The sequence below is a fragment of the Dryas octopetala genome, chromosome 2 (assembly GCF_963921425.1).
Source record: "Dryas octopetala chromosome 2, drDryOcto1.1, whole genome shotgun sequence".
NCBI classification, from domain to species: Eukaryota; Viridiplantae; Streptophyta; class Magnoliopsida; order Rosales; family Rosaceae; genus Dryas; species Dryas octopetala.
Window position 1 is genome coordinate 20,132,479 of NC_141367.1, and position 12,262 is coordinate 20,144,740.

Sequence of the window (12,262 nt, forward strand, 5' to 3'; positions counted from 1 at the left end):
TAAATTTTAACTAACACCCATCATATGTAGGTTAAAGAACAAAAATGTCAAATGAAAAAGGTTTAAATCAAAGAGGCCAACATATTTGTGACATAATTTAAAAATTACATTTAAATTTGATAGTTCAATTGAAATATTATATAGTGTTCATGCTATATAAAAAAATTATTGAAATTTAATATTTAATTCTAGTTTTCTATTTTCTATAAACCGAAAAAACACAGTATTTTCCACCAAAAGAGAAAAACACAGTACTACTTCAACGCCAATTACCGTTAAACACAGACTCCACAGACAGACTCCCGAAACACAAAAACAAGCAAATCAAGCAGTCGAGCGGCGATTTCAAGCTCAGTCTCGTTCTAGCACTCCTTGCGGTTCCCATGGTATGAACCCAGAACTCTCTCTCTCCCTCTCTCTCTTTCCTTTCAAATTGTTATAATTCACAAAGCTTGTGCTCCATCCCAGGAGTACCTGAAATCCGTGGTCCCTTCACAACTGCTCTCCGAGCGAGGCTCTAACCTGGTAGTCATCAACCCAGGTATTTGATTTCTCGTTCTGTACAACCCCATTTGAATTCAACACTAACCCATCAAATTTTACTAAGCAAACACAAAACCCACATGCCCACTCAATCTGTTGGTCACTTATTCGGTCCTTTCTTTTGGGTTGTGGGGGGTGGTGCTCAGGTTCTGCAAATATCAGAATAGGCCTTGCTTCACAGGACACCCCTCTTAACATTCCTCATTGCATTGCAAGGCATACCACACAGGTGCCCAGGAGAAATGTTCAAGACCAGGTTTCTTACATTTCAATAGCTTTTATTTTGTTTTATTTGTTTGTATGGGTTAGTCCTGATTATTGGTTTTTGGGTTTCAGATGCTCAATTCTCAAATTACAACTGCGCAGTACATGGAGCGCGAAAAAGCCTACGATACAGTGAGTCTATGCACATTGCTTCATTTAATACTTTACCTCATTAATTTTGTATTTGGCATTTGAACTGAAGCTTTCTGTTTGTTCATTTTAAAGATTGCATCGTTCCTGAAGATACCATTTCTGGATGAAGAGGTTGCTAATAATTCTTACCCACGCAAGGTACATATTATGATTGATAGAAATCATTTTCTGCTGAATTTAGCATTGCATATATTCATTTTGATTGAGATAGGGTGCTTTGCATGTTCCCTAATGTAAGAAATTTTGATTTGCATCATTTTTCTGGCCTTTTGATTTCAATACGATTATCTGAATGGGCTTGAATGGTTGCTGTATATTAATGACCTAAAAACCATGGAGACCAATATAAACCCAGCTTGATTTTTTATGATGGATGTGTTTTGGTTATTAACATGATGAAAATGATGTGCAGATGGGACGAGTTGATGGATATAATCCACAGCATGGTAGAAAGGATACAGCATTTGATTGGACAGATGTATATGAAAAGGACTCTAATTCGTCTTCAGCTTTAGGTAATAGAAGAGTGCTTATATTTCGCTTGCTCTACTTACTTTTCTTGATTTTCATGATTGATTGAACTACTTTTAATGGGTGCATGATGTTTCATATTACAACCCATATCACCTGTTTAGGTGCACATTTCCTCACATAGGCATGCTAACTATGCAGAAAGTTCAGAGAACAAAAGCGCAACTAATGAGACTGTGGACCAGCATGAAGATGCAAATACTAAGGAGCTAGTTTCTAGCAAACAAAAATACAAAGAGGTCATTTTTGGTGAGGAAGCACTAAAAATATCCCCCATGGCGCCATATACCTTACGTCGTCCTATGCGCAGAGGTCACCTAAATATTTCGCTACATTATCCCATGCAGCAGGTACACTCCCCATTGGCTTTTTAACATGATCTATAAATTGACTTTAGTTAAGGTATTATTGTCAAATACATGATTTCACTTCACCTGGGGTTTGATTACATCATCAGCTATTTTTCTTTTGACTTTTGAGAAATTTTTGGGTGATATATGTATGAATCATCACAAATTCACTATATAATCAGACTTTGCTTTTTAGTTAATCATAAAATACTGCAGATGTTATATACATTTTGCACTTTTTTAGGTGTTTGAGGACATGCATGCTATTTGGGAATATATATTGACAGAGAAACTGCACATCCCTCTATGTGAAAGAAACATGTATTCTGCTATTCTTGTCGTCCCAGAAACATTTGTTAATCGAGGTACTGAAATTTTTTGTCACAGCTCATTAGGTTGAAAAATATCTTCTTCTTCTTTTTTTCCCCACTTTTTCCATCTTAGTCATAGAGCTTCCATGACTATAAATTGTTTTACTTTAAATTTTATCTTCACTATATCTTGTATGATTGTTTAAAATGTTTCTCTTTTATGAGTACAATTTTTTGCTATTTTGTTTAGTTCCTACTTTCTCTAATATCTTTTTTTTTTCTTTGTTTGAACTCATCAATGTATTTACTTACTCAAGGTAAATGCTACATGATCTGAAAATGCTTTAAATTGATCAACAAATGCGTGTCAATCAGAAATTACTATTGCATTTTCTTTAAAAAAACACATTATTTTTCATCTTACTGAAGAAGGTGATCTTGCTAAGTATATTAGTGAGAAAAAAGGCTTGCATTTTGGAGTTAGCCTGTTTCAGCTTGAAGTTGGACATGTCCTTCCTGATTTGTAGTTTAAACTATAACAGTAAATCTTTTATTAAGAACTCCATCTTGAATCCTTCTCAATGGGCTTATCAAGCTTCATTGAGCTGGATATCAAGTTTAACAGAGGTCTCTATACAATATTGGATATAGAAACGTTTGGAGTGAGTTAAGCATTTCAATCATATTTCAGCAATAATTGAAATTATTATTGTTACAATGTGTAGTGGTGATGATTTGCATATCTTTCCCAGTGGTGATGAAGTCATCCTATCTTATTGTCAGCTAGTATCTTTGGTTTTATTAGAAAGTTGACTTCAAGTTGAACACTCTTCCCTAGTTGTCTGTCCACAAAAAACAATGAATTCTGTTTTCAATATTGTTGGGGGCTTGTGCAATTTATTTAACATTGTTTTTTTCATGTACACATTAGGTGTAAGTGTAACCATCTTAATGTAACTTCGACGGCAGACCAATAAAAATTCACCATTTTAACCTTGCATTTATGATTCATCTCACATCTTCTTGTGCAATCAATGCTGTGTGTGTGATGGAAAATAGCATGTGAGTGCTATTTATAAATACATTTTTTTACATCATATCAGGATGCAGTTAATTCTTTACGAAGATTTCATTTGCTCTTCTGTGGTTCTATCTTGGCCTATTGTAATTTTGATTATGGATGTCTATTATCGTCTATAACATAAAAAAAAAATTTCTTGGGAAACTATCGTGATTTTTCTATCCTTACATTTTCTCCAAGCAGAAATAAAGGAAATGTTGTCTATAGTCTTGCAAGACTTGCGTTTCAGCTCAGCCGTGGTACACCAGGTGAGGAATTTATCTTTTTAAATGTTGCAAGATGAATTCCAATTTATGTTTTGCATCAAATTGTTACCAAGAATGGTTTAAATTATTAAACATGGGATCAATATTTTATTACATGACATGGAAGGGGCCATTTATTTAAAAAAAAAAAAAAAAAACTCAAACTACTTCAGTGAAAAATTAAACTACCTCTTTGGCATATCCGTATGGCATTGTTTCATGTCCAAAACTTGTGATTGTTGCATGTGATTACAATTTATTTCTTACCAGATGGTTTTTTTGGCCTTGTCTTACAACGGATGGTTATTACCTGGAATATGATGTGTACGAGGTGTTACATCTTTTCCGTATGAAATCTATGCTCAATGAGATAAAGCCATAATGAAAGTCATCGTTTGATTTTGTATTTGTTCTCAATGTTGTTGACACTCATCTTCTTGATTGATGATTTCCTATATTTGCAGTAGACTTGTTGTCTCTCTGCAGCTCTCCAGGATTTCACCTTTGTATATGATGATCTTACTGTGTGTTGGTTAATGCAGGAAGGTCTGGCTGCAGCTTTTGGGAACGGGTTATCAACAGCATGTATTGTTAACATGGGTGCTCAGGTGACATCAGTTATTTGCATTGAGGTAACTGCAAGTTCTGTACCTTATTTTTGCTTCTAGTTAACTCCAAGACAACAACTGTTAGTGTAAAAAGATATGAATCCATACAGCCTCTGCATATATTTTCATGCTTTGGAAATCAAACTTGCGAAAATATATTTTTTGGTGTTCAATTGGTGGTACTTCTTCAAAGTGACTTTTTTTTTTTTTTTTTTTTACATGTAAAAAAATATATTTCTGCTTTTTCTTTTGTTTTTTTTCAGACAAAAGCTATCCAATGTTTTCTTGTATTACTAATACCAACCATACCACGGTCACCAACACATCACCGCCATTTGCTCTCCTCAAGCTCCCGTATCAACACTAGCACAAGTTTTACCAAAACCATACACCTAAAATCCTCTCCTTGATCACCATCACTACTACATCCATCACTATTGGCACTAATGGTAACATTACCACGGCAATTGCTGCTACCACCGTGTATGGGTTCTGCAAAGCTATTACTTTATCCAATGGGCCTCATTACCATTTATTCCACCATTGGTGTCAAGGGAACTGCTTATTTCAGTTGCACCGTCACTGCCAACCATCCTTTCATTCCTTTGTTTATAAGTGTCTTATTGTTTTGAGACATCCTTCTTTTTAAAGCTTTTGCATGCAGCAAAAAAAGAATAATAACTTCTTTTTCTAGCTTTTTGGTCGTATATCAGTAGCATGACTGGATTATGCATAAATTTGAGAGAGTTGCTCTTTTCCACTTATGATAATCTACCACTTGTCTATTCTGGTGTCCAGGATGGAGTAGCTTTACCTACTACAGAGAAAACTTTACCTTTTGGCGGAGAGGTAGGTTTGTTTTTAAACTTATTACTTAAGTTTGGACTAGCTATAGGAATGAAAGAAATGTTATACCCTTGTTTCTGTAGTTGTCATTCATCCATGTTAACTATAAGTCTAAAAGTTTCTTGATGAGGTAAAGCTCTAAGTCTTTCTTTTAATGATTCATCACTCTTACTTTCAATCTTCAAATTTACGTCTTAGTTATGTGGCCATGCCCAAGCTTTTGTGCTAAAATGTCTTCATCCTATTTAATTATGTCAGCTATACGAATTTGAATTATTCTTTATTTTTTATCATCTTGTCCTTTGCATGAATGTGTCTCAAATATATTTTTACTTGACTGTGACTCATATCGTGTTTGACCAATTTGGTCCGTCCTTCAAATGCCTTCAACTTGTACCATGAAATGTGATGGTGCATTATTTGTTCTTTTAGCATGTTAGCACTGAGCTAATTATATCATCACCTATTTGTCCCACTGCAAGGCTTTTAAAATCATCAGAGTTACCTTACTCTCATCTTGTAACCTATTTCTCTATCTCTTAAACTTCCATGAATGAAACGATTTTGTTTATGTTCTATTTCTGTTAACCTAGGATTTTTAAGGTAAATAATTGTTATTATCATTTATGGATTTAATATCTAATATTATTATTATTGAGCTTCTTTAATATGTTATTTAATAAGTTTCATTTGCCACTTAAATAATGAATGTATTTTTTTCAGGATATATCAAGATGCCTTCTTTGGACTCAGAGACATCATCAGACGTGGCCACAAATTCGTACTGACATGTACACAAAGCCTATAGATCTGTTGATGCTTAACAGACTAAAAGAGTCTTATTGTGAGATTAAAGTTAGTTCCTCCTACTTTTTTTCTCTTTTTTCTCCTGTTATCTTACTTATCTTCCTTTTGTGCCATAGTACATGCCAGTAACACATAATTTACACAAACACACACACACAATTATATTAGAACAGATATCAACCTAGTCCTTTTTATCTTTGGTAAGGATTCAGGTAGGTCAAGGTCCCTGCATATTGAAAACAGGACGATCAATTGCTTGAATTGAAGTACTATATGTTGATAATTGACTTGTATGGAGCGTATAATTTACATGGACAAGGTTCCTTCACCTTGTATCTCAGCTTGTGCTTTTCTAATTATCTAGTTTCCTTTGTACAGGAGGCGGAGCTTGATGCTGTTGGTGTAGTTCATTCTTATGAAGATGGCATGCCAGCTGGATCTCATAAGACAAGACTAACTGCTCTTAACGTCTGTCTCTTAATATGAATTATAGTTGCTATACTTCTGAAAGATAATTCTATGGAAAATATTAATTCTCACCCTATCTTGAATAGGTCCCTCCAATGGGTTTGTTCCACCCAACGCTTTTGGTTCCAGATGCATATCCTCCACCACCCAGTGTTTGGTCAGTCATGTTTGTCAAGTTAAACTTCTTTGCAACATAAAAATACTTGGGATAAATCACCTCACCTTGATTGTTATTGGATTGGTTACTTAAATAGGTTTCTTGACTATGAGGACATGTTGGAAGATACATGGCACATGGAATTTCCCAGAAGATCTGAAATGTCAGATGGCCTGTTTCCCAGCATTAATGTTGGGTATCCGATGTGGGAGAGCTACCCAGTTTTTGCAGCTAAACCAAAGAAAGAAGAGAAGGTTGGCCTTGCAGAAGCCATAACGAGTAGCATTCTTTCAACAGGTAGGTTTCTTTATATTCGCCTACTATGTGTTTCTATCTGATACCTGAGTACCACTTGGTGCTTTATTGACAGGACGTATAGACCTTCAAAGAAAATTGTTTTGCAGTATACAATTGGTGAGTGTGTCAACCAAGATAGACTAAGTTTCTATATTCGATTCCGTTATGTAGAAGGGATGAAATGACATATTTTCATGCTTTAGATTGGTGGAGTAGCTTTGACAAGAGGCCTTGTTCCTGCAGTGGAGGAGAGGTTTGTTTTAAGCTAAACAATCTACTTGTTTGATTAGTATTTTTGATTATGCTCTATGCCTATGATGTTCCATGTAAATGGTTTTTTAGAGTTTGCAAATTGAGTCATGACAAGGAAAAACTCATCAACATGGACCTTTCACCAGTTGTGGTCTACATTAATGAACTCATACCTTAGGCAATTAGGCTTTATGTTTTCACACTGCAAGTATGCAAGATGGATTGTAATTGTTAGGTCAGGGGATCCTCCAGATTTGTTAGTTCATAGTTGTACATGCTTGGAAAAGTTGTTTGCATCCCCCTTTTACACTGTCCCTATTGACCAATCACCTCATAACAACTTTGTGCAGAATTTCTAGTTTTCAAGTATGCTTTGGTATTGCATACTTATGCCGGGGGTTGGGTAATTTAAATCCCAGGACCATGAAACTTGTCTATTGTCATTTAAATCTCTTTCTAGCATAGGAAGAGAAAAATACAAATAAAGTTAAAATGAGAGCCTGATATGCCCATGAGTTTATTTAAGAAATGCTATTGAATGGTATGGACCTTTCAATTAAAACGATTTAAACACCCTTATAATATTAAATAAGCTTTTTTATTTTTGCAGGGTTTTACATGCAATTCCTTCAAATGAAGCGATTGATACTGTTGAGGTAAGTTTAATTCTATTGTCTTGATGGTTTTAAGCCTTTTTTACTTCGTTTGCTCAACTTCGACTTCCCCAGCCTCAACTTTTTTCTGTTATTATCCTTGTCAATGTATGATTATAGTCTTGCTAATGGATAATGATACACATAATTGGTCTTATGAACGTCATGGTTCATGGATTGTGGCCTAATGTGATTTCAGTTGTGCCTTTCACATTATCTCTTGTCATGACCTTTCTCAGATGTGGATATTATATTATCTGATTTTCTGATTTAGTATATGTTAAATAGGTCTTGCAATCAAGATCAAATCCAACCTTTGTATCGTGGAAAGGCGGAGCGGTAAGTCAAGCACCCTCTACCTTTGTAGTATATAGTTGTATCCATCTTTTCTAGTGGCTGGTTATGGGGAGGAGGTGCGACCAGGCCCGAGAGCCATTAGCTTGTTCCTTGTTGGTTGTCTGTGTCTGATGAATTCCACCTACATGTGTTTTTCTGGTTACACATTTCATCATGTTACTATCTGAGCATATATCTTGCTCACAACAGATTCTTGGAATTCTTGATTTTGGTCGAGATGCTTGGATACATCGTGAGGACTGGATTCGCAATGGGATTCACATTGGAAGTAGCAGAAAGTACAAGGATTCTTATTTCCTTCAAGCGCAGGCAATGTGTTACATTAATTCGTGAAAGGTAAGAGCAACTACCTGCTCTTGTTTACATGAACATAATTGAAGGTGTTATCATCACTTCCCAATACTGTTAATGTTAGTTAGGGCTTTGGAAGTTTGCTGACTTTGTAACATATATCAAATGCGTGGTTTCCAATGGAGCTTTGTTAACTGCATGCACTTGGGAGATCTTAGTCTTGGTTTTGGAGGTTGAAGAAAAAAAAAGACCCTTGCGTCTCATAATCTTTCTGATATGACTGTCAAACCCCTGGTCTTCATTTGTACAGATATGTCACTGGCAGTTTCTTATTTATGCACAGCTAGGCACTTAAAGATTGTTGGCACTTTGGCATTTGATTGTAAAGGATCAAACTCCTTACCATAACTTATTGAATATGAGGAAAATATCATGAAAATCTCCATTTATTACATGTCCAATTCTCTTCTTTGCTGTATAAAAAATGTCCATGTCTTTGTTGGTAATTAGTTCCCACAAACCCAGTTGATGTTGATGGAATATGGCAAGTACAGAATAGAAAACAATGAAAAAGGAAACAAGGAGAAATTTATTATAAGACGCAAGTTGTTGTCCCTCCATATGCTTGTGCATAAGAACTCTGTCACTACCCAACTGCCCAAAACAAATGAAAGAGATGACAGTTTTTGCAAAGCCATCAAATTTCTCAAGTTAAACATTTTCTCTAAATTTAGTTCTTTTATAACAATATATGAGATTTTAAAACTGTAAAAGATCATAATCAGCAAAAAGCTTTCATTTTTACTCCGTACTTCATTATTCAACTTGAGTACTTTTGAGTATGGAATAGAGGTTAGACCGTTAGAACAATAAACCCACATCGGGAAAAAGGAAAAGGAACGAGGGCAAGAGGTCATACAAATAGAGCATGTGGGTGACTTGAATTACTTAAAAGGGTCGGTTGGCTAAATATGCCACTCTCACCCTTGCTTGGTGAGTGCCGTATGGATATCAAGACATATGGCCGACATAATTTGTGGGACCGTATAGGGTTGGCTCGCTTGGCCGACCCTCCTCTTCTCAGTTCCAAATCTCTCAACTTTCAAAATTGGACAACTTTTTTAGGATATGTTTGGTGGAAAGCATCCCATTTTCATAGATTGGCGTTAACATTTCTTGGGATGTACGATATAACTTGCAAACCAACTCAAAAACAAATACAATAATGGAAGGTTTTTCAAATCTTAGTTACCAAGTGATATGAAAACTTGAAAATTCAAATGTTGTACCTAAAAAAATATGACATCAAATATCTTTCTCATTTCAAATTGAACCATAAGAACAAATGAAACATTAGACATAAGTGTTGGGATCCAAACTATTGTAAAAGTGTGGGATGTCGTAGAATATGGATGTGAAAATTTAAATGCACCTTGTGCTGAGTTGATCTCCTAAAGGTTTAGAGTGTTTCACAACTTGCATTTTATAATTTTAATTTTGTTCAATTTAGTACCTAATGTTTTAATTTACTTACAATCCACTACTGTCATATTTTTTATTGTCTAATTAATGTTAATTGATGATTTGATAGTTACGGATCCCATTGATGACCAACTTGTAAGGCCGAATGACCATTTTGCATATGCATTTGGAAAGGTCGTTCAAAAACCAAAAATTCATATAAAACTGTTGAAACAATTTTTATGAGGCAATCTGGTATGTCGTTTGGTTTTACAAGTTAACAAAATGTGAGGCTCGTAATTGTCACGTTGTCAATTAATGTCTGATTAAATAGTCAAACAGACAATAATAGTCAATTGTAAGTAAATCAAAACGTTATGTACTAAATTGAAAAAATTGAAACGATAGGATGTAAGTTGTAAAACTCCCGAATCTTAGGGGTGTAAGTTATAATTTAGTCTTTTTTTCCCAACCATTCATATTTTACACACCTAAATATATTAATAAAAAATAAATAAATAAAGAATCTGAACCCCAACACCCTAGCACCTCAGCCAGACCCATCCCTTGCAGCCCATGTCGCCGGCCACAAACACCCCCTTCCCATCAAATCACCGCCCCATCTCTGGCGGTCCCACCCACCAATCACCATGGGCAGTTCTCTCTCTCTCTCTCTCTATTTGCTCACCCTCTTTCTCTTCGACTCTCTAACAGGACGAAAATGGTCTAGATCAAAGGTGGGTGACAATTTTTTGTCAAATTCACATTGCTAAATTAGTATATTCAATTTTTGACTATATAAAAATCAAATTTAATAACTTTTCTTTTTTTAAAATACGGAGGAAGAAGGATCGAATTTGGGTTCAAGTGCACGTTGCTAATAAATATCAAACAATTTCGACTGCCTGAGAAATAACATCTTGTTTATCAAGGTGACTAATTAAAATTTGAACTTTTAATCCACTTGGTGTGCTGGCCGCTACTAATGGGGTATCAGTTGAAAATCACATTCGCAGCAGAAAGTAATCAAACTCAGCTAATTGTCAAAAGAAAAAAAATGTAGAATAAATTTAGTATCCATCCCTTATTTCCTTACCTTTCTGAAAGTCTTACACAGATTGAATTCACATACTCAAACACTGAAATCATCAAATTTGAATTGAAAAGGCTGAGTCTTTTCAATTTCAATCGTCAAAATCAAAGCTTTGGAGTTGCCACCACTTTCCCAGCCAATCCCACGACGCCGCACAGCTCCGGATACAAGCTCTTCCTGATCTCCGCGTACACCTCGCCGTCCCACTTCCTCTTCCCCAGCTGCTCCCCCAGGCGCACCGCAGCCTCCACCGCGCTCTCCGCGCTATCGTGCGCCGCCGAGTCCACAATCCCCATCCTCACCGCCTCTTCCCCCTTCACCTTCATGCCCCTCAGCATCACATCCCTTCGTGCCGAAACTGACCCGATCTTCGACCGAAACGCCGCTACGAAGTAATCCGGGAACGGCAGCCCCAGGTCCACCTCGCTCATGTACAGCACGCCTCTATCGCGCCTCATCAGGACGTAGTCGTGGCACAGCGCCAGCAGGAACCCGGCGGCGGCGGCGTGTCCAGGGACGGCGGCGACTGTCGGCATCGGGAGCGAGAGCAGCGCTGCTACCACTGGCTTAAAGGCCACGACCATCCGGTGGAGGCGGTCGCGAGCGGCGGTGGCGGAGTCGGCGGCTTGGGCCCAGGCTAGGTCGAAGCCGTTGGAGAAGAACTTGCCGTGGGCGGTGGTGATGAGGACCGAGCCGCGCGTGGCTTTGGACTTGGCTTCGGCGAGAGCCGAGAGGAGCGAGTCGATGAGGGAGAAGCCGATGCGGTGGTCGTCGTCGCCGGTTAGTGTGAGGAAGAAGTGGTCGCCGCGCTTCTCTAACGTGCACATGGCTGATGGGGTCTGCTAAAGTGCGCAAGCAGTTCGGTTTCGTACCCGTTTTGATACCCGGGAAGAAAAAATAAAAAACATATGTTTCTCTTCAGCATAGTGGTGGAGTGGTATTGACCATTTTACCCCTTACACCAAGGTTAAATTTCAGATCTGCCCCCTCCTTTGGTCTTAACATGATGCACTATGATTATTGATTAGTGTTTGCTTTAGAGATTGATTTTGCATTTTTATAGCATTTGTGTCTCTGAAGTTGTTAAGTTGTGAGGGTATCATTGGAATATTGTCTTAACATCTTCCACATGGCACTCTCACATGTCATCCCATTATAAACATGGCTAAATCCTCGGTCATATTATATGAGAATTTATCTCTAATAATTAAAAGTATTTAGTTTCTTGGCCAGTTGCCCCAAAAAAAAAAAGGTATTTAGTTTGGATCCCTTTCCTAGTCTAGGCTTTACTTCTACGATGTATGTGGTCCCTACTCTTACCTGTAATGGCCTTACTTCAATAAAGTTGTGGCCAAAACAGATGCAAGATTTTAGGTATGAGTAGATCCGAGGTTTAAATTTTGATTTGAGGAGGGATCGAAATCGAAACGTATAATCCTCAATTTTTCGTGATAATTTTGCTGAAATCCTCGAAATTTCGCCAGCGAAATTTTC

The 12,262-nt window shown here is 37.0% G+C and overlaps 2 protein-coding genes and 1 non-coding gene across 3 annotated transcripts; 2 read left to right on the plus strand and 1 right to left on the minus strand.

The window, feature by feature from the left end:
- The first annotated feature begins 257 nt into the window (after window positions 1-257).
- Window positions 258-8,663, plus strand: ARP9 (actin-related protein 9). The gene is made up of 20 exons (XM_086231738.1): window positions 258-386; window positions 469-541; window positions 690-799; window positions 880-939; window positions 1,033-1,098; window positions 1,373-1,475; window positions 1,633-1,841; window positions 2,086-2,206; window positions 3,417-3,481; window positions 4,021-4,110; window positions 4,885-4,935; window positions 5,656-5,787; window positions 6,118-6,207; window positions 6,294-6,364; window positions 6,462-6,661; window positions 6,735-6,778; window positions 6,865-6,914; window positions 7,524-7,569; window positions 7,855-7,905; window positions 8,113-8,663. Exons 1-20 carry the CDS (start codon window positions 384-386, stop codon window positions 8,254-8,256), a joined length of 1,779 nt encoding a protein of 592 aa, XP_086087864.1. The 5' UTR covers window positions 258-383; the 3' UTR covers window positions 8,257-8,663.
- Window positions 8,664-9,163: 500 nt separating this feature from the next.
- LOC147293901 (U11 spliceosomal RNA) lies at window positions 9,164-9,291 on the plus strand. Its single transcript, XR_015120960.1, has one exon. It is a non-coding gene; the product is annotated as a U11 spliceosomal RNA (small nuclear RNA).
- Window positions 9,292-10,590: 1,299 nt separating this feature from the next.
- Window positions 10,591-11,982, minus strand: LOC147293902 (enoyl-CoA delta isomerase 2, peroxisomal-like). The gene has a single exon (XM_086233042.1). The coding sequence runs from the start codon at window positions 11,593-11,595 to the stop codon at window positions 10,873-10,875; it is 723 nt and encodes a 240-aa protein (XP_086089168.1). The 5' UTR covers window positions 11,596-11,982; the 3' UTR covers window positions 10,591-10,872.
- Window positions 11,983-12,262: the final 280 nt, after the last annotated feature.

Excerpts from the sequence above, each read along its gene's own strand:
- ARP9 (XM_086231738.1), top strand. Across the intron at positions 1,476-1,632 it reads TAATTCGTCTTCAGCTTTAG|AAAGTTCAGAGAACAAAAGC; the intron begins GTAATAGAAGAG and ends CTAACTATGCAG. Across the intron at positions 6,208-6,293 it reads CAAGACTAACTGCTCTTAAC|GTCCCTCCAATGGGTTTGTT; the intron begins GTCTGTCTCTTA and ends TATCTTGAATAG.
- LOC147293902 (XM_086233042.1), bottom strand. The coding sequence starts at position 11,595 with ATGTGCACGTTAGAGAAGCGCGGCGACCACTTCTTCCTCACACTAACC.